Here is a 25,951-nt window from a genome sequence, read left to right as displayed (position 1 = left end):
GTTGGAATCTCAACATGGGGTTCCCGTTCTCATGCCAGCCTCCAGGTGAGGAATCTGCAACTCACCTGGGTAATAAATCTCACTTTTAGTCGTTCCCTCTTTCCATTGCCGGAAGGTCCCTGAGATGACAGTGTCGTAAATGTCAGCCCAATAGCGACCTGCCGTGGGGAGAAAGAACATCCAGACGCTAGTCCCAGGTACAGGCAAAGTGGCCAAGGAGAGTTTCTAACAGCTTCCGCCTTTTTTCTTGCAGTCATCGACCACCCGTTTAACACTGCATAAGCCAGTGTTTTTCAATCTTGTGAACTTTAAGATGCAAAGGCCAATCCATCTTAAAAGTTACCAAGGTTGAAAAACACTGCAATAGAAATGACAAGAGCAACCTGACAAAGTAGACCACAATCTACTAAAAAAATGTGGGTCAGACAGCATCGCCACCAGATGGATTCGTAACTGGCTGACCAACCGCACTCAACGCGTAGTCCTCAATGGAACTGCATCTACACGGAGGGAAGTATGCAGTGGGGAATCCCAGGGCTCTGTTTTAGGCCCAGGGTTCTTCAACATCTTCATCAATGGCTTGGACGAGGGGATAGATGGGGAACTCATCAAATTTGCAGATGACACCAAGCTGGCAGGAATAGCCAACACTCCAGAAGATAGGCTCAAGACACAGAAGGATCTCGACAGACTTGAACATCGGGCGCTATCTAACAAAATGAAATTCAACGGAGAAAAAAAGCAAGGTTCTACATTTAGGCAAGAAAAACAAAATGCCCAGGTACAGTATATGTGGTCCCTTGCTCAATAGCAGTAACTGTGAGAGGGATGGTGGCGTCCTAGTGGACAACCATTTAGATATGAGCCAGCCGTGTGCAGCAGCTGCCAAAAAAGCCAAACCGGTCTAGATGCAAGAATTATAAATGAGCATTGGAAGCATACATGGGGTGCAACCCAAGGGAGCTTACTTTGCAGAAAGGGAAACTGCATTTTGCAGTTGGCTGATGGTCTTGCTCTACTGAGCAGGCTAGCTTCCAAGTTCTAGCTGTTCCTATTTAATTTTATAGAGAGGACGATCAATTCAAAAACGACATAGTGTCAACGACACAGCTTAAATGTTTTAAAGGCACTGATGGGTAAACAGGCTTTGTCCTAGGAACTTCATTAAGCTAGGATGACTTTCTGGTTTAGCACCTGAGAGCTTGACTTTGAACACAGGGATATATTTCTGTATCCTGTCTAGTAGGCCAGTTTGGTCTAGTTGTAAAGGCACCAGACTAGGAGATCGGGAGTTCAAATCCTGCCTTAGGCATGAAAACCAGTTGGATGACCTTGGGCCAGTCATTCTCATAGCTCAGTCCACCTCAGACTTGTTGTGGGAAAAATAGGAAGAATTAAGATTAAGATATGTTCACCGTTTTGTAAAAATAGTACCTATTTGCTATTAATCTTAATACACAACTAATGCAAAACAAGGTGGGTGGGACTCATGCTCCTCACAATATACTTTAGCAACATATATTAATAATATACAATTACAAGTAGTTCTCCACTTACGACCACCGTTGAGTCCAAAATTTCTGTTGCTAAGTGAAACATTTATTAGGTGAATTTGCTTCATTTTACGATGCTTCTTGCCACAGTTGTTAAATGAATCACTACAGCTGTTAAGTTAGTCAAACTGTTGTTAAGCGAATCAGGCTACCCCATGGATTTTGCTTGTCAGAAGGTCGCAAAAGGGGATCACGTGACCCTGGGACGCTGCAATCGTCATAAATATGAGTCAGTTGCCAAGCCTCTGAGTTTTGATCACGTGACCCCGGGGTGCTTACAACGGTCGTAAGTGTGAAAACTGGTCATCAGTCACTTTTTGCAGTGTACCGGAGGTTTCTAAGAAGAGACTGGACATCCACTTGTCTGAAATGGTACAGGTTCTCCTGCTTGACCAGGGGGCTGGACTAGAAGACCTCCAAGGTCCCTTCCAGATTCTATTCTGTTCTACTTCGTAACTTTGAACGGTCATTAAGCGAACTGTTGTAAGTGGAGGACTCAGTGTATTATACCGGCAAGAAAAACCCTAAATAACGGATCTTGGAGTTCCGGCTGGCCTGGAGGCGAGGGGGCTCACCTGAGTGGCCTCCGGTGTCGACGGCGGTGCCGAAGAGCAGCACGTACTCCGAGAGGGAGGCGTGCAGGAGGCACATGGAGCCCATCCAGCCGCCGGCGTTGACGAACACCCAGCGCAGGTCCTCGTCCGGCAGCACGTGCCCCGGGTGCCTCCGCCGCAGCTCCACGATGATCTTGGCGAAGGCCAGCTCGTGGTCCAGGCCTGCAAGGAGGGGGGGGGAGAGAGAGAGAGAAGGAGAGGTGCTTGAGGCGGGACGAGCACCATGGGGACTGCAGTCCACCCGCACCCCCTCCTCAGAGCCCCGCTGAGCACCATGGACACTGGAGTTCGTCCGCTCCCCCTCCCCAGGGTACTGCAGAGCACCATGGACGTTGGAGTCCACCTGCACCCCCAACCCAGGGCTCCACTGAGCACCATGGACATTGGAGTCCACCTGCACCCCCTTCCAAGGCTACGCTGCGCAGCATGGGGCCTGGAGTCCACCTGCACGCTCGCCTCAGACCCTCGCTGAGCACCATGGACATTGGAGTCCAACTGCACCCCCTCCCCAGGGCTACGGACAGCACCATGGGGACTGCAGTCCACTCGCACCCCCTCCTCAGAGCCCCCGCTGAGCACCATGGACACTGGAGTTCGTCCGCTCCCCCTCCCCAGGGCACTGCAGAGCACCATGGACATTGGAGCCCACCTGCACCCCCTCCCAAGGCTACGCTGAGCACCATGGTCGCCGGAGTCCACCCCCCCTTCCCCCGCACTGACCGGCGTGGTGCTTGGCCAGGCGCGCGATCTCCTCAGGCTCGAACTCGAAGCGCCGCGAGGAGGCCCATCCGCGCAGCGCCTGGATCAGCAGCGCCGCCGCCGCCACCGCCAGCCCCAACCGCAGGCCCCGACCGGCCCAGCCAGAGCCCGGCCCGGGGAGCCACCGCATCCTCCCGCCTCTTCTCTCGCCTCTCCCGCCGAAGCCGCCGCTGAGGGGACGCGAGACAAGGCCAAGGCCGCCCGCCTCAGGGGTGGGATGGGCGGGCCAAGGACACGCCGCGCGCGCTGCGGGGTCCTGGCCAATCGCCGCCCTGGCGTCCACCGGCGGAGCCAATGAGCGCGGGCGCCGGCGGCGGTCGGCTCCGCCCCCCGCCACGCGCTGGTTACGTCACGCCGGGCCGCCAATCGGAAGCGCGAGGCGGTGACCTCGCGCTTCCTCCGTCGACTTCCCCCTCCCTCCCTCCCTCAAGGTCACGTGGCGCCGGTCACGTGATCGCGGGAAGGCGGAAGGCATGGAGGCCGCTGCCAAGTTCCAGCCCAGCGGTAACCAACGCCGCCCCTCCCCCCCGCCTGCGAGTGGGGGGGCTCTTTCTAAAGCGAGCAGGCGGGGGAGGGGCTTCCCATGAAAGGGGAGCCTGTTGATAGGTGGAGGAGCAGGAGGGGGAGGAGACCGAGGAAGGGGCGTGGCCTGTTGCTTGGGAGGAGGGGCTATCATGGAGGGGCGTGGCCTGTTGCTGGAGAGGAGGGGCTGGCCCATTGGAGTGTGGTCTTCCTGTGGGCAGGGTATTCCTTTGCGGATGGGGGGGGTCTTGCTTGGGTGAAGGGGCGGGGCTTGTTTCTGTGGAGGCGTGGCTAGCCCAGAGGGGTGGTGCTTATTGCTGGGGGGGGCTGGACTAGCCCAGAGGTTCTTGGGGGCGGGCAGGGCATTCTGGGTGGGTGGGGCCTGTTGCTGGGGAGGAGCACTCTCCCCCCTCCCCGGCAGGGCCCTTGATCACCTGGTGGGACCCCTTCCAGCCTCACCACCCGCATCTCTTCCCCAGAGCACCAACACCTGCGCTACAACCCTCTGCGGGAGGACTGGGTGCTGGTCTCTGCCCACCGCATGCGGCGCCCCTGGCAAGGGCAGGTGGAGAAGCCCCCCGAGGAGGACCCCCCACGCCACGACCCGGCCAACCCTTTGTGTCCTGGGGCCACGCGGGCGAACGGCAAGGTGGGCAGCCTGGGGAACAGAGGCCGTAGGGTCCAGGTCTCTGCTCCCTCCTCACCCCAACCCTCGATTTTGTGCCCGGAGTTTGCTTGCCCCTTTCTCCTTCTGGGGCTTCCTTCCTTGGAGGACCCAATCCTGGCACCTGAGTAGCCCCCTGAAGGATTTCGGAGCTTGTATTCGATCTGTTAGGTAGATTTTTATCCCGTGTTTATTATTCGATAAATAACTGGAGGTGGTGAACATATCGAATAGAATCGTGGAATTATAAAACTGGCGGAGACCTTGGAGGTCTTCTTGTCCAGCCCCATAGTTCCATAATCTGTCCCACAGCCACCACCCTGTGAGGTGGGTTGGATTGGAAGGGAGGGATTGGTCCAAAGTCACTCAGCAGCCTTTCGTGCCTAAAGCAGAACTAGAACTCATAGCTTCCTGGTGTCAAGTTTCGAGGTCGTCTCAAATAAATTGCATTTCAAACAAAGTCTTTGATGAAAACTTCCATTTATTAAACACGACATTCTAACTCCGACTCCATCATAGCCAACACTGACTTCCTGACCCAAAACCCTCCTATTCCTTTCCCCACTCCTCTGCACTCATTGGCCATCTTCCAAGTCACTCTACCCCTAATCTACTGCTCCAGCTCAAAGGAATTTCCCCCCTCCCATCCATCTCCTAGGGGATATTATCTCCAGAGAAAATAAGTAGGTGAAAAGTCAAACGTCCCTTTCCAGACGCCTCCGCTTCTCCTTCTTATGTCAGCACTAGAGTAAATGCAGCTTGAAGTGCTGACACCTGGTTTCTAAGCCAGCCCACCCAAACCACATCTGTACGATGATGATTTTGCCATGCATGTTGGTACTATTGTAATGCTCTCTACATGGGGCTCCCCTTGAAGAGCACTCGGAGGCTCCAACTGGTCCAGAATGCGGCCGCGCGGGTGGTTATGGGCGCAACTCGTTGTGCCCGCGTGACACCCCTCCTGCGCAAGCTGCACTGGCTCCCAGTGGTCTTCCGGGTGCGATTCAAGGTGTTGGTTACCACCTTTAAAGCGCTCCATGGCATAGGACCCGGGTACCTCCGAGACCGTCTTCTGCCACCAATAGCCTCCCACCGACCAGTCCGCTCCCACAGAGAGGGTCTCCTCAGGGTGCCATCAGCCAAGTTATGTCGGCTGGCGACACCCAGGGGGAGGGCCTTCTCTGTGTGAGCCCCAGCCCTGTGGAATGAACTGCCCCCGGAAATACGTAAGATCTCCGACCTCCGGGTGTTCCGCTGCGCACTGAAGACCCTGTTGTTCCGCCAGGCCGGGCTATCAACTTAATAATTTTAAATTGGGGTATTTTAAATTTTTGGGGTTTTAAATCGGCCAAATCTATTTAATTATTTTAATTTTTAATTATTGTTGTGTCTTGTGTTTTTAAATTGGCTGTACACCGCCCTGAGTCCTTCGGGAGAAGGGCGGTATAGAAATAAAATTATTATTATTATTATTATTATTACTTTCTTGAGAACGAGAGAGAGAAGTTATCCCATTGAAGCTGAGAAGTATCAGCTGAGCAATTTTGGCCTGACCTGAAGACTGTAGAAATCCACAATTCAGTCAGGCAAGGCTGGGAAAATATCTACAGACCCCTCACATCCTGGACATAAACTGTTTCAACTCCTACCCTCAAAACAACAATATAGGGCACTGCACACCAGAACAATTAGACACAAGGAGAGTTTTTTTTCCCCACATGCTATCATTCTGCTAAACAAATAATTCCCACAACAGTGTCAAACTATTACTAAGACTGTATTACTATTATTCTTCTCATCCTTCCTAGGATCTGTCACTTCCCAATTACGACTATGACCATGTTGCTTGTATCTTTACAATTTATATTTTTATTGTTTCCTAGTATGATTTGATTGCTTATTAGTATCCTATGACTACCACTAAGTGTTGTATCTTATGATTCTTGACAGATATATTTTTATTTTTTCTTTATGTACACTGAGAGCTTATGCACCAAAGACAAATTCCTTGTGTGCCCAATCACACTTGGCCAATAAAGAATAATTCTTTTTCTTCTTCCTCTTCTTCTTCTTGTTGTCTTCTTTTTCCTCCTCCTCTTCTTCTTCTCTTGTTCTTCCTCTTCCTCCTCTTCCTCCTCTTCCTCCTCCTCCTCCTCCTCCTCCTCCTCCTCCTCCTCCTCCTCCTCCTCTTCCTCTTCTTCTTCTTCTCCTCCTCCTCCTCCTCCTCCTCCTCCTCCTCCTCCTCCTCCTCCTCCTCCTCCTCCTCCTCCTCCTTCTCCTTTTTCTTCTTCTCCTCCTCCTCCTCCTCCTCCTCCTCCTCCTCCTCCTCCTTCCATCATTCTCGGCTCCACCACATTCTCTGAGCTCCTCTTTGGATAACTTGCGGCTGGGAACAACACATTCTCTAAAATCTAAAATAAACATAGCTTCACCTTCGATTTTGCAGTCAGTGTAGCTCTTTTCTATACCCCATGCTGGCTTCCTCGGACGTCAGTACGTTTCTTCACTTTTGTCCCTAACATATTTTTTCCAGCAGAAGGAAAATATAGGCAGTCCTCGGCCTAACGACCACATTTGAGCCCAAAATTTCAGTTGCTAAACAAAATTGTTAAGTGAGTTTTGCCCCCAATTTTTACGACCTTTCTGGCCCTCGTTGTTAAGTGAATCACTGCACTGGTGAAGTTAGGAAAATGGTTGTTAAGTGAATCTGGCTTCCCTATTGTGTTTGATTTTACTTTGCTTACTTTTATCCAAAGAAGAGAATATATCTAACTTTGTTCTTATTCTGAAATTGCTTCCGGATTTTGTGCTTGCCAATGAAAAAAATAATAATGAAACTTCGATTTTGTTTTTGTTAACTAGACAGGCTTATTGTTATAGAAATGGCTTGTATATACGGTTGTGTAAAAGCAAAAAGTTGTGGTTAGTCATTGTGTTATTTTCTACTGTGTTAAAGAGAGTTGGAAGTCGGTGCCTTTTTCTTTCCTTTTTTCCCTTTACACAATCTCTCTTTTATTTTCCCTCCCCCTTTTCTTAGTTTTCCACTGCTGTTTTTCCTTTTGCATTTTGTACTTTGATAAATGAATAAAAAATTCTAACAGTGTAAAAAAAAAAACAATTAAGAAAGATTTTGCTTAAGAAAGAGGTCACAAAAGGGGATCACGTGACCCCGGGACATTGTAAACCGTCATTAATATGAGTCAGCTGCCAAGCATCTGAACCCAAGGATGCTGCAATGATTAGGTGAAAACTGGTCCTTTTTTCAGTGCCATTGTAAGTAACAGTCAGTAAATGAAAGGTTGTATGTCGAGGACTACTTCGGAGACCTTGATCATATCCAAAAAGGAGGAAAAATCTTGGAATCCAACAGTTCGTTATGTAATTAATGCCTTATTAATCTCTCTTGATTTGTCTCATGTAGGTAAATCCTCACTACGAGAGCACGTTCGTCTTTGACAATGATTTCCCTGCATTGCAACCAGATGCTCCAGAACCTGGTAAGAGTTCCTTTCGCCTTTGCTAAGCCAAAGGTGTACTTTTCTTCATGAGTCAATTGGACTTCATTGTTTTTCTTTCAAGACGTTTTGCTCCTCGTCCAAGAAGCTTCTTCAGCTCTGACTGGATGGTGGGGAATGGAAGGATTGATACTCCTTGCAGACAGCTGGTCATTTGCATCCTTTTAGAGGGTCGGGGGCAGTTCATTCCAGAGGGCAGGTGCCTCCACAGAGAAGGCTCTCCCCCTGGGGGGTCACCAGTCGACATTGTTTGACCGATGGCACCCTGAGGAGTCCCTCTCTGTGGGAGCGTACTGGTCGGTGGGAGGCTATCAGTGGCAGAAGGCGGTCTCGTAAGTACCCAGGTCCTGAGCCATGGAGCGCTTTAAAGATGGTAACCAATATCTTGAATCGCATCCGGAAGACCACCGGGAGCCAGTGCAGCTCGTGAAGGAGAGGTGTTACATGGGTGTGCCATGTCGCTCCCATAACCACCCGCGCGGCCGCATTCTGGACCAGTTGGAGCCTCCGAGTGCTCTTCAAGGGGAGCCCCATGTAGAGAGCATTACAGTAGTCCAGACGGGAAGTGATGAGGGCATGAGTGACCGTGCGCAAGGAGTCCCGAAAGGAACTAGAAAGGAACGCAACTGGTGAATCAGGCGAACCTGATAAAAAGCTCCCCTGGCCACCACCGTTACATGATCTTCTAAAGACAGCCGTGCATCCAGGAGGACACCCAAGTTGCGAGCCCTCTCTGAGGGGGCCAAGGTCTCACCCCCAATAGTCAGCAATGGAGCCAGCTGGCTATACTGGGATGCCGGAAGCCACAGCCACTCAGTCTTGGAGGGGTTGAGTCTGAGCCTGTTTCTCCCCATCCAGATCCGTACGGCCTCCAGGCACCGGGACATCACGTCAAGGGCATCATTGGGGTGGTCTGGGGTGGAGATGTACAGCTGAGTATCATCAGCGTACTGATGGAACTTCACCCCAAAACCACGGATGATCTCGCCCAGCGGCTTCACATAAATGTTGAACAGGAGGGGCGAGAGGACCGACCCTTGTGGCACTCCCCAAGCGAGGCGCCTCGGGGTCGACCTCTGTCCCCCTGCCAACACAGACTGCGTGCGGTCAGAGAGGAAGGAGGGTCACTATAAATGAATGGCTGTTAGTTGAGAACTAACCGTAGCTTATTTATTTCTTCCGTTGTCCGAAATGTATATCAGAGCAGCCAGTCTCTTTAAGTGGAGGTTTCCTTGGGAGACACTTAAGGCTGGGATTTAAGGCTAAGCACCTGCAAACATTTGCCATGTATTTATTTGTTTGTTTGTTTTCAAACAAACAAGCAAACAAATAAATATTGCCCCCCCCATCTTATCTTACCAATGGGTAACTCTGGGTGGCTTACAGTCATAAAAGTGTATCTATACCTATATATATATTAGAATAGTGCTTCTCAACTTCTGTAGTTTTAATCGGCATGGCTGGGGAATTCTGGGAGTTGAAGTCCATCCCGCTTCAAATGCACAGGCTGAGAAACACCTCATTAAAACATGAATAAATTAAAACCCAATCATTAAAATCTGAGGACACGCAGGGAGGGCTGGGGCAGAATGGGGGGCGGGGAAGAGGTGGGATCTGTCGTTACTCGATCAATCCCCTCCACTGCGCCGTTCCCCCATTGGGGAGCCAACCAACCAGGTCTTTAAGACCCTTATGAAAAGATAGGAGGGTTGAGACCAAACTCACATGGGGGCAGAGGGAGGGAAGATATTCCAGAGGGCAGGAGCCACAGCAGAGAAGCCCCTTCTCCTGCACCCCGCCAGACGGAATAATCGGTTTGACGGGACCCGCATCCTGCAGTCAAGATTGAATCGCTTCTTCTGAGCTTCCGTCGCTCTTCAACTTGTCATTCAAGCGGGAGGAGGGAAGGGGGAAACGGAATGCTGAGAATGTGTGTGTGGAACGTGAGAGCCTGGAAACCATCAAGGTCACCACGGCAGGTGCTGGAGAAAGAGACGGACTGTTCCCATAACAAGAGGACGTCTCACAATCGGACAATCACCCAGGGGTGGGAGAAAGGGAATCTATCGTTTTCACTAAGCGAGCATTTGTGCAGGAAAAACTAGAGCTGGTTTTTCTTCTGAAGTTCCGAGATGGTGTGTCCAATAAAGTTATACTTTTGGGGAGTTCAAATATCCCGAGACTGTTTACTTCTTTTGCGTTCGTTAGTCGGACCGTGGATACCTGCCTTTTTTTCTCTTAATTATACCCTCCTTCTCTTTCGTACTGACGAATATTATTCTCCTGCAGAGGCCAATGACCATCCCTTGTTTCGCTCAGCGTCAGCGCGAGGCGTGTGGTAAGTCTAGCCTGCTCCTTGTTGTTCTGAGCTAAGTCTCATTAACCCCCGGAGGTGGGAGCGGAATTGCTTTCCACTGTTATTTCTTTTTTATTATGTTATAACATAAGCCACGGTGGCGCATGGTTAGAGTGCAGTACTGCAGGCTCCTTCTGCTGCCTGCCGGCTGCCTGCAGTTGGCAGTTCAAATCTCACCAGACTCGAGGTTGACTCAGCCTTCCATCCTTCCGAGGTGGGTAAAATGAGGACCCAGATTGTTGGGGGCAAGAGGCAGACTCTGCAAACCACTTAGAGAGGGCTGTGAAGCGGTATATAAATCTAAGTGCTAGTGCTAAGTTCTATCTGTCTGACCATCCGTCCATCCGTCCATCCGTCCATCCATCCATCCATCCATCCATCCATCCATCCATCCATCCATCCATCCATCCATCCATCCATCCATCCATCCATCCATCCATCCATCCATCCATCCATCTATCTATCTATCTATCTATCTATCTATCTATCTATCTATCTATCTATCTATCTATCTATCTCTGAACCACGATGGTGCAGTGGTTAGAGTGCAGTATTGCAGGCTGACTCTGCCCACAGACTGGAGTTCAAGCCTTTCGGGGCTCCAAGTTGACTCAGCCTTCCAGCCTTCCTAGGTGGGAAAAATGAGGACCCAGTTTGTTGGGGGGGGGGGGGCAATAGGCTGACTATGTAAACTGCTTACTTAGGGCTGCAAGTGCTATTGTGAAAAATAGATAGATGATAGATAGATAGATAGATAGATAGATAGATAGATAGATAGATAGATAGATAGATAGATAGACAGATAAATAGAGAGAGGGGGGGAGGGAGAGAGAGAGAGAGACAGACAGGCAGGCAGAGACAGACAGCTGATAGAGACAGAGAATAGATACTGTAGATATACATGATAGATATAGAAACAGATAGATATAAGGATAGATATAAATAGATAAACAAATAGATGATAGATAGATAGATAGATAGATAGATAGATAGATAGATAGATAGATAGATAGATAGATAGATAGATAGATAGGCAGGCAGGCAGGCAGGCAGGCAGGCAGGCAGGCAGGCAGGCAGGCAGATCATTCCTCCTCCCTGCAAGCCCCACTCTCTTCTAGCACTGATGACATTATCTAGTTGGGTAATGAAACATCTGCAAGAAAAACCCCCAGCTCAGAGAGCACCAAGGACCCCCACAGGAACCAAACATCCTGGGGATGGATCGGTGCCCCTTTTCTACTTAGCTTTCTCTCCTTTAGGATATGGGTCATCTACTTAGATGGAATTCAGGGATAGTACTTTCTGTTGTGGCCTGTACGGATCATCCCAGAAGCCTTCCTTCCTCTCTTCTCCCCAGCAAAGTCATGTGCTTTCATCCCTGGACTGACCTTACCCTGCCCCTGATGTCTCTTGCTGACATCCGCAAGGTGATTGACAAGTGGGCAGAGATAGCAGTCGAGTTGGGTGCCTCTTACACCTGGGTGCAGGTGAGTGTCCCTGCAAGGAATCGTGGCCCGCCTTTCCTCTGCCGGGCCCAGTTTAAATCCTGCATCAGTGTAGTCCAGTGTTTTTTCACTTGCTGGCTGGCTGGGGAATTCTGGGAGTCGAAGTCCGCAAGTCTTAAAAGTGGCCAAGGTTGGAAACCTCTGGTGTAAACAGAGCCTTGATAGTACAGTGGTTTAGTGCACCCTGTTATTAACACAGCTGCCTGCAATTTCTGCTGGTTCGAATCTCTCCAAGGCTCAAGGTTGACTCAGCCTTCCATCCTTTCTAAGGTAGGTGAAATGAGGACCCAGTTTGTGGGGGCAATAAGCTGACTTTGTATAAAATATACAAAAGTATGAAGGCTATTGCTTAATGCATTGTAAGCCGCCCTGAGTCTCCGGAGAAGGGCGGCATATAAATCAAATTAAAAAAAAAAAAACAAACAAAAAAACAAAACACAATCCTGTTGTTTTTGTTTGTTGGCTTGTCTCCTTGTCTCCTTGTTTATGTTGGTTTCAGATCTTTGAGAACAAGGGAGCCATGATGGGCTGTTCGAATTCCCACCCTCACTGTCAGGTAAGGTCAGAGGTTCTCTCCCTGAATTTAGCAATGGAGCTGTCGCCCGAGGTCTGATGATCAGGAGATGTTTTTTGAAGGACATTTCTGGGCTCTTGAACAGGGGTCCCTGTCAGTGTAATTATGAGCTGGGATACAGCGAGGGGATTCAAATAATTCCACCACCGGTTTGTTAAAAATGAGAACCACGTGCATGTGTGCACACACGGCTTTTGCGCATGAATACGCACATGGCTTCCGCGCACGCATGCAACTTCTGCGCGTGCACGGCTTCCACCTCAAGGCGAGACTCGACCAAGCAGCCTTTCAATGCGTGCTCACCTCCATCTCTGCTCTCCGGGGCAGCAGCTGCTTCTCTCCACACTTCTGGGAGTGTGTCTTTGTGCAATTTGGCAGCTGTGAGACACACCGCTTTCCTCTAAGTCCCATCCGGAACACGCTGCAGCTGAGAGAAACAATATTCAACATGGTTGCTGCTTCTCTCGGCTGCAGCGCTTTCCGGATGGGACTTAGAGGAAAGCGGTGGCTCACAGCTGCTAAATTGCACAAGACACTCTCTCCCAGCAAGAGCAGCAGCGGAGAAAAGCAGCTGCCGACCCGGAGAGCACATGGAGTGTCTCCACGAGTGACTGAGGATCGGCAAGGGATGGAAGAAGCGGCTACAAGATCTCCGCTGCAGCGCTTTCCAGGTGGGACTTCTTGCAGGTAAGAAGAACCGCCTGTTCCATAATCCAAACTGCTTTGGTCGTCCTGCCCCACCCCCCCATGGCCCTTCAGCCTAGTGTGGCAGGCTGCAAGCCAAATAAATTGCTTCGGCCTGGGGGGGGGGGCTTTCTTTGAGGCCGGGGGTGGGGGAGGCGGCATGCAGGCAGAGGCCCGGGGCAAGGCCAGAGCGGGGGAATGGCACATTCTCCAACCCAGCCAAGGCGAACGGTGAGCGGGCGGAGGCTCTGGGCAAGGCCGGAACAGGGGAATGGTGCGTCCCTGGGCCCCGACCCGAGGTGAAGGAGAAGCGGCGGCATGCTTACCTTTGGTGAGCAGAGTGGATGAGGCACAGAGGCGAGGCACGGAGATTATCTGGGCTGCATGGCGAAGGCAAGATATATAGGGTGGGGTTGGGTGAGCGGTGCGAGCAGGCAGGTGGGGTGAGCGGTGAGCTGGCGGGCAGGGGCGGGGCCAGCCAGAGGTGGTATTTGCTGGTTCTCCAAACTACTCAAAATTTCCACTACCGGTTCGGGATTATATATATATATATATATATATAAAGGATTTTATTGCTTTAGTGCTTCTGTGGTTGTATAGATTCTGTACTTCTGGATTCTGAGTTCTGCTGCATGGGTATTGTATACATGCATCATGCTTTCTATTGTTGTATATAAACAAGTTTCTTCTATAGAGGAATCCTACTGAATTATTTACTCGTGTGCTGGTTGGATTGCTGCAAACTCTTAACAGTCCCCAACCCCTGGGTCAAAGCCCACTACCAAATCTTTCATTTTTTTAAAAAGAAACTTATCTGGACATTTGACGGTGGCGTTATTTTTTATTTTTTAAAAAAATGTCATTCAAGCCTCTCTGGTTTGCCGAAGTTTGAAGCTAAACTATCCAGAAGTGGAAGGACAGGGCATAAATTATTCTTGGGATTATTCAGAGGGTTTTGTTCAATTCCATATCTTTGCGGTTTTGATTGTGATGCTTCTCTGGGGGAGGCCTTTGATCAAGAGACTTCAAAGCAGATTCTTTTTTTTTCTCCTTCCTTTTTGAAGCCTGACAGGTGAGGTCAGTTGGGGAGGGTAGCGGGTGCTGAAATGAGAGGGTGGAAGCAAGGATTCTTTTCCGAGGGGTCTGCTCTTTTCAAAGGGGACTAGAATAGAATAGAATAACAGAGTTGGAAGGGACCTTGGAGGTCTTCTAGTCCAACCCCCTGCCATGGATAAGAATCCTCAAGGAGAAAACACGCTTGGGAAATTTTGAAAAGTAAGAATATAAAAGCCCAGTCTAGCACAACACCAATGAAGAAGAAACAGAATATCGATGTAAGGAAGTTTTCTCTTAGACAAATCGTTTTTTATTTACAGTTAGTCCTCCTCTTACGACCACAAACGAGCCCAACATTTCTGTCGTTAAGCAAGATGTTTATTAAAGGAATTTTACCCCATTTTTATTATCTTTCCTGCCACAGTTTGTTTGTTTGTTTGTATGTATGTATATATGTATGTATGTATGTATGTATGTATGTATGTATGTAATTTATATGCCGCCCTTCTCCCGAAGGACTCAGGGCGGCTTACAAAGAAACATTCAACAAATTCGAAAATTACATAAAAATTAAAATCCAATTAAAAATTAATTAAAATTATTTCAGTGTAAAAATCCCCCAACGGATCAGCCCATTTGATGAAAGAGCCACGTCTTCAGTTCGCGGCGGAAGGAGAGGAGGTCAGGGGCTGTCCTAAGCCCGGTGGGCAACCCGTTCCAGAGGGTCGGTGCTCTGTTGTTGAGTGAACCACTACCGTGGTTAGATACACAGTTGTTAAGCAAGTCTGGTTTCCCCATTGGTTTTGCTTGTTAGAAGGTCCCAAAAGGGGATCGTGTGACCCTGGAACACCGTCATAAATATGAGGCATCTGAATTTTGATCACATGCCCACAAGGATGCTACAATGGTCATGAAGTGTGAAAAACTATCATAAGTCATTTTTTCGGTGCCGTTGTAACTTTAAACAGTCACTAAACGAAGACTTTGTATTTTATTTACCTACCACTGATGATGTTACCTGGCTGGGTAATGAAATGTCTGCAAGAAAACAAGCAAGCTCAGAGAGCACCGGGGGGGGGGCTCGTTTATTTTATACATTGATTGATTTGTTAGATTTCTATGGCATCCCATCTTGGTCAATGCCTCTGGTGGGTTTATAGTTCAGAAATATATTACGGTATGAGTAAACAAAATTTTAAACATTTCAGGACAATAAATACATTCAAACCAGTAAAAAACATGGAAACCAATAGCAAACCTAAAAGCAACTTTAAAAAAAACCAAAAACAGCAAAAAAAAAAAAAAAAAAAACCCACCCTACCCTGGAATTGTAAATAGCATAGAGCCAGATAGATAAATATATAAAATTTGCTTGGAGTTGGTATCTCACTCTCTCTACTCTACTCTCTCTTCTCTTTTTTCTCTCTTTCTGTCTCTCTTTCTTTTTTTTCTCTTTCTTTCTGTCTCTTTTTTCTTTCTCTACATATCTCGCTTTCTCCACTCTCTTTCTGTCTCTTTTCTTTTACTTTCTCTCTCTTTTCTCTCTCTCTTTTGCTGTCTCTTTCTCTCTCTGTCTCTGTCTCTGTCTCTGTCTCTCTCTCTCTCTCTCTCTCACACACACACACACACACACACACACCAATAGTAATCTTATAGGTCCATAAGTGCATGTGTGCTGAATTATTCCCTTCCATTAAAAAAAATAGGAATGGCTTGGGCTGCTCTTTAATCCCACGGTCATCTACATTTGTGGTGGGCTAAGTATTGATCGGAGCGGAGGGGCTGATCTGATCTGGGGGGGAGGGCAAAATTCACACACACACCCCCAAAATGGGAAGGCAGAGCATGGTTACAGATCCCATCCATGAGGGATTGTCACCTGGCGAGACCACGAAACGGCCTTCTCGGTGGTGCCCCTTTCTTTAGGCAACATCATCCCTCCGGGGGCCGCAGAGTTGGTCCCCACCCTGCTGCTTTTCCAAAAGGCCCCGAACGGAGCCGATCAAGTGGCTATTTTATTTATTTATTATTTATTGGTTCGATTTATATGCCGCCGTTTTCCGGACACTCAGGGCGGCTTACAATGCATTAAGCAATAGCCTTCATACTTTTGTATATACCTGCTTATTAGGGCTTTCGGGCCCCCTAAGTGGTGTTCTTTCTTATACAAAGTCAGCTTATTGCCCCCAACAATCCGGGTCCTCATTTTACCTACCTCGGAAGGATGGAAGGCTGAGTCAACCTTGAGCCTGGTGAGATTTGAACTTGCAGTAATTGCAGGCAGCTAAGTGCTACTTAACAGCACTTTAGTCTGCTGCGCCCCCAAGGCTCTTTTTGTTTGTGTTGCTGCTGCCATGGTGTGTGTCTGTGTGTTTATAGGTAACTAACTGTGTAGCTAGAACTGAAGAAGCTCCTCGGATGAGAAGCGAAATGTTTTCAAACAAAAAACCACCAAGAAAATCCAGTTGCCTTTTATTGGGGGAAAAAAACCCTTTGGGATTTCTGGATTCAGTATTGACTATAGCAGACTGTGATTAGCCTGAGAGAGCACAATCTTAGGGAGACCATTGAGTGATCTTGCGTGGGGGTGGGTGATGGGCGGGGAGTGGTCTCGGAGCCTAAATCTCCTTCCTTTCTGTGGCAATTTCAGTGGTCACACTTGTAATTACGCAGCCTGCAAACATTTGGACCGGATGGGACAATTTGCTGCGGTTAGCTCGCCACGAGACAACTGGTTGCAGGCCAGTTAAACTTAATTTAAAACAATTATTTTATGTCTGCAACCTATAAAGAAAATGTGTACAAAATGTTCTATAGGTGGCACCTTCCACCGGCAAGGCTGGCCAAAATGTTCCCCAAAACCCCATCAACATGCTGGAAATGTAAACCACATCAGGGAACGTACTACCACATGTGGTGGACGTGCCCCAAAGCAAAACAATATTGGAGTAAAATTAGAATACAATTAGAAGAGATAACCAGACAGCTTATAGAGATGAAGCCAGAAATATTTTTAATTAGGAATACTCCCAGGGGCTTATGGAAAAAAAATGCAATATTTAATTATACATATTATTACAGCAGCAAGAATAATATATGAACAAAATTGGAAAAATAACAATATACCAACGGAAGACAATCTGATTAGAAAAGTTTTGGAGTGTGCAAAAATGGACAAACTTACAAAGGAAATACAAGAAAAGGAGGAAACAGAATATTATATAGTGTGGGAGAAATGGTATGAATGATTAGAGGAGAGGGATAAAAGGCAAGGAAAGAGCAAATGAGGAAGATATAGGAGTACAAATGCAGCAACAAACGAGGAAACAAAACAGATGCAGATCGTAGGAACGAAATTGTGTAGACTGTTATCTATATGTATATATATATATGTAAATAAATCAATATTAGAATTATATGTATAAAGGATAAATAGAAATAAGGGAGAAAAAATGGATATGGAAGAAATTAAGAAAATTGAAAAAGATTCTTTTTTGTTTTCAAAAAAACCTAAAACTGTTTAATAAAAATTATTTAAAAAAACAAAAAAAAAAAACCCCACACAATTATTTTAATTTTTGTCATTCACACTTCATCTTGTCTCTCCTTTGGCATCCTTCCTTTTAATGATTCCCTTCCACCGTTTCTTTGAGATTAGTGTAACTCTGGTCCTGTGGCGAGTTTGCAATGGTGACCTATCCTATTCTCCATGGCACGTCGTCCGTGGGAGGTTGGCTGGGGCGAGTTGTCGTAGACCCCGACTTGTAGGCCTTACGGAGAGCTTTGTGGTTGTGTTTCTTACAGAGCCACAGGGTGGCAGTGGGTGCCTGCAAATGGGCGGCTCTTAGCTACAAGGCACAAGCACGAAGCTTTCTAGTCCAGGTTGTTGGGTGTGTTTGTGTCAGGGGTGAAATCAACCAGGTTCTGACAGGTTCTGGAGAACCGGTAGCGGAAATTTTGAGCAGTTCGGAGAACTGGCAAATGCCACCTCTGGCTGGCCCCAGAGTGGGGAGGGAATGGGGATTTTGCAATATCCTTCCCCCAGGAGTGGGGAGGGAATGGGGATTTTGCAATATCCTTCCCCCAGGAGTGGGGAGGGAATGGGGATTTTGCAATATCCTTCCCCCAGGAGTGGGGTGGGAATGGGGATTTTGCAATATCCTTCCCCCAGGAGTGGGGTGGGAATGGGGATTTTGGCAATATCCTTCCCCCAGGAGTGGAGTGGGAATGGAGATTTTGCAATATCCTTCCCCCAGGAGTGGGGTGGGAATGGGGATTTTGCAATATCCTTCCCCCAGGAGTGGGGAGGGAATGGGGATTTTGGCAATATCCTTCCCTTGGAGTGGAGTGGGAATGGGGATTTTGCAATATCCTTCCCCCAGGAGTGGGGAGGGAATGGGGACTTTGCAATATCCTTCCCCCAGGAGTGGGGAGGGAATGGGGATTTTGCAATATCCTTCCCCCAGGAGTGGAGTGGGAATGGAGATTTTGCAATATCCTTCCCCCAGGAGTGGGGAGGGAATGGGGATTTTGGCAATATCCTTCCCCCAGGAGTGGAGTGGGAATGGAGATTTTGCAATATCCTTCCCCCAGGAGTGAGGAGGGAATGGGGATTTTGCAGTATCCTTCCCCTGCCATGCCTACCAAGCCACGCCCACCAAGCCACGCCCACAGAACCAGTAGTAAAAAAATGTGGATTTCGCCACTGGTTTGTATGGTTATAAATTGTAGAACATAGAATACCTAGGACTGGAAGGGACCTTGATACAACTGTGCATCAATCGTCCAGAATCGAGCTGGAAGGGGCCTTGGAGGTCTTCTAGTCCAACCCCCTGCTCAAGCAGGAGATCCTCTACCATTCCAGACAAGTGACTGTCCAGTCTCTTCTCGAAAGACTCCAGTGATGGAGCACCCACAACTTCTGAAGGCAACTTCTGTTCCAATGGTTAATTGTCCTCACTGTTAGGAAGTTTCTCCTTAATTCCAGGTTGCTTCTCTCCTTTATTAGTTTCCAACTGAAACTTCTTATCCTGCCTTCAGGTGCTTTGGAGAATAGGTTGACCCCCCTTGCTTCTTTGTGGCAGCCCCTCAAATACTGGAAGACTGTTATCAGGTCCCCCCTGGTCCTTCTCTTCATTAGGCATACCTCGTTCTCCTCCTAACTCTCTTTCCCTTCTTTACAGATCTGGGCTAGTAACTTCCTGCCCAGTGAAGCCTCGCTGGAGGACCAGTCTCAACGGAAGTACTACCAGGACAATTCTGTCCCCATGCTGCTGGACTACGCCCGGCTGGAGGCCGAGAGGAAGGTGGGGACCGCTGGCCCATTAGGGAAGAGGGAGCCGGTCTCCGCTTGGGGATGCCGGCTCTGAGGCTGATCTGGGGGGGTGCCTTGCAGGAACGGGTCGTGGTGGAAAATGCGGACTGGTTGGTGGTGGTGCCCTATTGGGCAGTGTGGCCCTTCCAGACACTCTTGCTTCCTCGGAGACACGTCTGCCGACTGGAGGAGCTTCGGGAGAGCGAGAGAGACAGTAAGTGTCCCGTTTATGGACGATGGAGAGAGGAGGTCCTTGGGTGGCCAGTGTGGGAAGTATCAGTGCTGCCTGAGGGAGGAGGAGGAGGAAGAAGAAGAGGAGAAGGAGAAGGAAGAGGAGAAGGAAGAGGAAGAAGAGGGAGGAGGAGGAAGAAGAGAAGGAGGAAGAGGAGGAGAAGGAAAAGGAAGAGAGGAGGAGGAAGAAGAGAAGGAAGAGGAAGAAGAGAAGGAGGAGGAGAAGGAAGAGGGAGGAGGAGGAAGAAGAGGAGGAGAAGGAAGAGGAAGGAGGAGGAGGGAGGAGGAGGAGGGAGAAGAGAAGGAAGAGGAAGAAGAGAAGGAGAAGGAAGAGGGAGGAGGAGGAGGAAGAGGAGAAGAAGAGAAGGAAGAGGAAGAAGAGAGGAGGAGGAGAAGGAAGAGGCGGGAGGAGAAGGAGGGAGGAGGAAGAAGAGGACGAAGAGGACGAAGGGGGAGAAAGAGGAGGGAGATAAGGAGGAAGAGGAGAAGGAGGAGATAATTGTGGGGTCCTTGGTGCTTTCTGAGCTTGGTGGTTTTCTTGCAGACGTTTCATTACCCAAATAGGTAACATCATCAGTGCTAGAAGGGAATGCTATCTGTTTATAGTGGCTTGCCTTGCCAGTGTTGGTGGGAGTGTTGTTGGTCGTCTGATTGGGGTTGCTTATTTCTGATAATGTTACCTAGTTGGGTCATGAAACGTCTGCAAGAAAATCACCCAGCTCAGAGAGCGCCAAGGACCCCATAACCTTTAGTCTTCGTCCTCCTCCTCCTCTTCTCTGCAAACCCCGCCCCCTTCAGAGATGTGCAAATGGGGAGGTTTGGGGTGGGGGCTCCAGCCCAGCTGTTGGTGGGGGGTGTGGGATGGCTTGGGGGTTGCAGGAGACCAGCTGACCCCTTTGAGCCTCCTTTTTTTTGCAGGCCTGGCCTCCATCATGAAGAGGCTTCTCACCCGATACGACAACCTCTTCCAGGTTTCCTTCCCTTACTCCATGGGTTGGCATGGTGAGAATTGGGGAGAGGGCAAGCAGGCTTGGGCACGGGGGAGACAGGAAGCAGCTCTCTTGGGGAGATACCTTCCCAGGGTTGGAAGGCTCTTTCTTTCTTTCTTTCTTTCTTTCTTTCTTTCTTTCTTTCTTTCTTTCTTTCTTTCTTTCTTTCTTTCTTTCTTTCTTTCTTTCTTCCTTTTTTTCTTTCTTTCTTTCTTTCTTTCTTTCTTTCTTCCTTCCTTCCTTCCTTCCTTCCTTCCTTCCTTCCTTTCTTTCTTTCTTTCTTTCTTTCCCTCCTTCCTTCTTTCCTTCCTTCCTTCCTTCCTCCCTCCCTTTCTTTTTCTTCTTTCTCTTCCTTCCTTCCTTTCCTCCCTCCCTTCCCCTTCCTTCCTTCCTTCTCCCTCCCCCTTCCATCTTCTTTCCGTTCCTTCCTTCCCTCCCCCTCCCCTTCCTCCTTTCCTTTCCTTTCCTTTCCTTTCCTTTCCTTTCCTTTCCTTTCCTTTCCTTTCTTTCTTTTTTTTTAAAATACTTTATTGAATTTTTCCAAAATATAAAAATAGTATACAATCTCTATCTTGATCAGAGGTACAGTGTTTATACAATTTGGTGCATCATACGTTGGATAAGTTCATCTTTAGCTATACAATGTTCTACGCAATTAAGTCCAATTCAAGTGCATAACAAGTCATATCCTGTGATCATACTTTTATTTTGTTCTTCAACCAGTTGTACCAATTTCCCCATACTTCATAATATTTAGAATTCTCCTCATTTTTTAAGTCGCTCGTCAATTTTGCCATTTCTGCGCACTCTAGAGCCATTTCTGCGCACTCTAGATCCCCTTTCCTTTCATCTTCCGCCCTCTCCTTCCTTCCTTTTCTTTGTCTCTTTCTATCTTTTCTTCTTTCCTTCCTTCCTTCCTTTTTTCTTTTCTTTCTTTTCTTTCCTTCCTTCCTTCCTTCCTTTTTCCCTCCCTCCCTCTCTTCCATGGCTATTCGTCTCACTTCACAGCTCAAAGCAACTGTGGGTGGCTTACAACGTAATAGAACCTCCCGATATAAAAACCATTATCAATGAAAAACAGACTAAAGTTACAAAGGATTAAGAACAGACTAAAAGCCTGTTTGGGGGAGAACAGCGGTGGCACCTTCTCTGTTAACCTACCAACCACCTCCAGCCTACATCTTCGTTGGGGTCACATGCCGGCCAGCACAGCCAGATTTTAAGGCTCTTCCTGAAGGCCAAGAAGATGGGGATGGATCTCACCTCTGGTGGCAAGATGTTCCAGAGGGCAGAAGGAGCCACAGCAGAGAAGGCTCTTGTCCTGGACCCCACCAGCAGGAATTCCTTGGCAACCAGAGTTTATAGCAGGCAACGTTTGAGATTTTATTGAGCATATTGGCTCCTTAAAGGAGGGATCTCCAACCTTGGCCACTTTAAGACTTTCAGACTTCAACTCCCAGAGTTCCTCAGCCAATCATGGTGCCCGGGGAATTCTGGGAGTTGAAGTCCACAGGTCGTAAAGGGGCCATAGCAGCTCACGAATGTTGGGCTCATGGATTCCCTTTTGACCCTGGCTGTCCCCTTCCTTTCTGCACCCCAGGGAGCAAATCCCGCTCTAGCTGGCACCCAACTCGCCTCCCTTGGGCTAAAATCTGATTTCCTGCTCTCTTTGCCGCCTCTTCCCCACAGGAGCTCCGACGGGACCGTACCTGGAGGCCGACTGCAGGCACTGGCAGCTCCACGCCCATTACTACCCTCCTCTGCTGCGTTCCGCCACCATCCGTAAGTTCATGGTGGGCTACGAGATGCTGGCTCAGGCCCAGAGGGACTTGACTCCAGAGCAGGTGAGGGGGAGCTAGGAGATGGGCTGTAACTGCTGGGAGGGGCTGTGGCCCACCTGCTTTTGAAAGAAGTTTAAAAGGAAGCAGAATACTTGTAGCTCAGGGTGGAAATGAGGGGCCCTGGGTGCTCTCTGAGCTTGGTTGGTTTCTTGTAGACGTTTTATGACCCAACTAGGTATCCTCATCAGTGCTAGAAGGGAGTGGGGATTATGAGGAGGAGGAGGAGGAGAGGGAGGGGGTGGGGGAAGAGGAGGAGGGGTGATGGTGGTGAGGACTGGGGTTCTTGGTGCTCTCTGAGCTTGGTTGGTTTTATTTATTATTTTTATTATTTTTATTTTTTTATTTATTTATATGCCGCCCTTCTCCGGAGACTCAGGGCGGCTTACAGTGCGCTAAGCAATAGCCTTCATACTTTTGGATATTTATACAAAGTCATCTTATTGCCCCCACAATCCGGGTCCTCATTTAACCTACCTTTGAAAGGATGGAAGGCTGAGTCAACCTTGAGCCTGGGGAGATTCGAACTTGCGGTAATTGCAGGCAGCTGGATGTTAAATACTACCTTTAACAGTAGCATTAGTCTGCTGTGCCACTCAGGCTCCTTGCCCGGTTTCTTGCAGATGTTTCATGACCCAACTAGGTAACCTCATCCGTGCTAGAAGGGAGTGGGGATTGTGGAGAGGGGGAGGAGGACTGTGGGTCCTTGGTGCTTTCTGAACTTGGGGGTTTTCTTGCAGACGTTTCATAACCCAACTAGGTAACATCATCAGGGTTAGTTGGGTAATGAAACATCTGCAGGAATACAACAAAGCTCAGAGGGAACCAAGGAGCTCTCAAGTTTAAAATTTCACCGATTAGTGGCTGACCTCATCGGTGGGAATGGGCAGGGAAAGGTTGAGGGTTGGAAGAGGGAAGGACCCTCCAGTTCTCTGGGGCTTTATGTGGCCTTTGGGCTGTGACTACCAGTCTTCACAGCTGGTGGCCAAACGCTGCTTTTGGGTTGTTAAAGTTGCTAAGCAAATGCAGAGTTCTAAGGCAGGGGTGGGCAACTATGGCCCTTTTATGACTTGTGGACTTCAACTCCCAGAATTCCTGAGCCAGCCATGTTAGCTCAGGAATTCTGGGAATTGAAGTCCACAAGTCATGAAAGGGCCATAGTTGCCCACCTCTGCTCTAAGGGAAAGAGATAGTTCTTCAAACCTTTAAGACTTGCGGACTTCAACTCCCAGAATCCCTCAGCCTTAAGACTTGCGGACTTCAACTCCCAGAATCCCTCAGCCTTAAGACTTGCGGACTTCAACTCCCAGAATCCCTCAGCCTTAAGACTTGCGGACTTCAACTCCCAGAATCCCTCAGCCTTAAGACTTGCGGACTTCAACTCCCAGAATCCCTCAGCCTTAAGACTTGTGGATTTCAACTCCCAGAATTCCTCAGCCTTAAGACTTGCGGACTTCAACTCCCAGAATCCCTCAGCCTTAGGACTTGTGGACTTCAACTCCCACAATTCCTCAGCCAGCCATGCTAGCTGAGGAATTCTGGGAGTTGAAGTCCCCAAGTCTTAAAGTTGCCAAGTTTGGAGACCCCCCTATAATAGACTGTGGAAATAATGAAGGAGCTAGGAAGGAAGGGAGAACTCCTTGAGTCTTGTTCCCTTTTTTGGGGGGGCAGCATTCAGCAAAAGACCCCCGGGACCTGGAAAGGAGGAAGGCCCCTGTGTTCACCTCTTTCCTTCTTCTCCCTCCACTCTGCTTTCTCCTCACAGGCCGCTGAACGTTTGAGGAACCTTCCTGAGCACCATTACAAGCTGGAGACCAAGGAGGCACCGTAGGGCAGACGGCGGCTTTATTGGCAGTCGCACAACCCCTAGCGGCTGACAAAGAGAGCCTGGAGAACGATCCCAGCTGGACAGTAAGGGGTCCGTCCTTGGGGGCGGCTGAGAACTTTCCTCAGGAATTGCCTGACCTCAGGCAGAATGCCAGTCCGGCTGCCCGGCTCCACTAAGGCTGTGATGCTGGTGACCAGTTAAGCCAGGACCTCTTCCCTTCTCAAAAGTCCTCTGCAGAACCGGAGGCTCCGTGTCCTGTGTGCACACAAGAGGCGAGACCCATCCTTGGAGAAGGGGGAAGTGGGGGACCCCTCTCCCCAACACCAAGTCTCTACCGCTTCTCGTGATGGACGGCTGCTCTGCCCAGCTTCTGAGAGCTGGCACTATTAAATCAGGATATTTCGGGCCGAGGCTAGGCTGTTTTCTTTTTCTGAACTCTCCTCAAACGATGCTAGAAAGAGCGCAGAGAAGAGCAACAAAAATGAACAGGGCTCTGGAGGCTAAAACATACAAAGAACGGTGGCAGGAATTGGGTAGGTTCAGTTTAATGAGAAGAAGGACTAGGGGAGACAGGATAGCAGCCTTCCAATATCTGAGGAGCTGCCTGCCCCAAAGAAGAGGAGGGGTGGGGTTGGGGGGTGTCAGCCTATTCTCAAAAGCACCTGAAGGCAAGATGAGAAACGATGGATGGAAACGGAACAAAGTGACCATCAACCTTAGGACGAAGGAGAAATTTCCTGACGATCAACCCGTGGAACAGAAGTTGCCTTCAGAAGTTGTGGGTGCTTCATCCCTGGAGGTTTTGAAGAAGGGATTGGGGCTGGACTAGAAGACCTCCAAGGTCCCTTCCAACTCTCTTATTCTGTTATTCTGTTAAATAAAAATAAAAAAACCCCTTTTTCTTGAAAACTTTTTCTTTTCATCCCCCAACTCCAGTTGGCAAACTATTCCATTTCCGTCAGGAAATTCCTCTTGTAGGTTGGATCTCCCTCTGAGGACTTCCTGCCCTTTGCTTCTTGTCCTGCCTTCAGGTGCTTTGGAGAATAGCTTGACTCCCTCTTCTTTGGGGCAGCCCCTGAGATATTGGAACACTGCTATTGTGTCCCCCCTAGTCCTTCTCTTCATTAAACTAGACATACCCAGTTCCTGCAGCCGTTCTTCCTATGTTTCAGCCTCCAGTCCTCTCGTCATCTTTGTTGCTCTTCTCTGCACTCTTTCTAGAGAGGGGTCGGCAACCTGCGGCTCTAGAGCTGCCTGTGGCTCTTTCATCCCTCTGCTGCAGTTCCCTGTCGCCAGTCAGCTCCACAATTGATAGGGCTTTCAGTTAGGATAGATAGAGGAAAAAGGACACTGCGCTAGGAGGAGACACTATGGTGGAGGTAGCCGGACTTCCAGAATTGAACGGGGGGGGGCTTCTTGGTTAGGGCCTTTGTGGCTCTTTAAGGTTGCCGACCCCTGTTCTAGAGTCTCAATATCTTTCTTCTATCCTAGTGGCCAAAACTGGATGCCGAATTCCAAGGGTAGCCTTCCCAAGGCCTTATAAGGTGGCATTAACACTTCGCGTGATCTTGATGCCATCTGAACTTCTATTAATTCAGCTCCCTGGGTGTGGTGGTAGAGGACCTGGAGCTCTTACCTCGTTTGCAAATGGGATTTGCGATGCTTCGTTGAACCTCCCCCAGTGATGGGAAGCGAGGGAACCGTCGCTGCGTGCCATCGTCTCATTTTCACCAACACACTTTTGGGAAGGCTGTTGCGTTTCCACCCAGCATCACACTTAATGCGAGAAGACTTGGCTGGTCATCCTCTTCCATGCCTCTCAGCTCAGCGCTCACTTGGGGACAGTTGAAGTCAATAATATATTTCATATTCGAAAAGGGAATCTAAATATGTATATTCTTTTTCCCCCCCTTCTCCTGGAGTAATAAATGCTGTGATTTTGTTTTGAA

The 25,951-nt window shown here is 48.8% G+C and overlaps 2 protein-coding genes across 2 annotated transcripts in view; one reads left to right on the top strand and one right to left on the bottom strand.

Moving 5' to 3' along the window:
- The window catches only part of SIGMAR1 (sigma non-opioid intracellular receptor 1), a 6,782-nt gene extending 3,426 nt beyond the window's left edge, over nt 1–3,356 (bottom strand). Inside the window, exons 1-3 of the mRNA XM_034441954.3 lie at nt 2,888–3,356; nt 2,129–2,329; nt 66–158 (exon numbers count right to left, since the gene is read on the bottom strand). Of these exons, the coding sequence (XP_034297845.2) occupies nt 66–158; nt 2,129–2,329; nt 2,888–3,056 (463 nt within the window). The 5' untranslated portion in view covers nt 3,057–3,356. The remainder of the gene's footprint in view (nt 1–65; nt 159–2,128; nt 2,330–2,887) is intronic.
- GALT (galactose-1-phosphate uridylyltransferase) lies at nt 3,299–25,951 on the top strand. The gene is made up of 11 exons (XM_034441951.3): nt 3,299–3,430; nt 3,928–4,097; nt 7,534–7,609; nt 9,917–9,965; nt 11,341–11,470; nt 11,988–12,044; nt 18,986–19,108; nt 19,198–19,330; nt 20,266–20,349; nt 22,026–22,180; nt 23,940–25,951. Exons 1-11 carry the CDS (start codon nt 3,400–3,402, stop codon nt 24,003–24,005), a joined length of 1,074 nt encoding a protein of 357 aa, XP_034297842.2. The 5' UTR covers nt 3,299–3,399; the 3' UTR covers nt 24,006–25,951.

Source organism: Pantherophis guttatus, chromosome 2, assembly GCF_059756535.1.
Source record: "Pantherophis guttatus breed Tessera chromosome 2, ASM5975653v1, whole genome shotgun sequence".
Taxonomy (NCBI): Eukaryota; Metazoa; Chordata; class Lepidosauria; order Squamata; family Colubridae; genus Pantherophis; species Pantherophis guttatus.
Note: the sequence above shows the minus strand (reverse complement) of the source record. Positions and strands in the feature narration are given on the sequence as shown.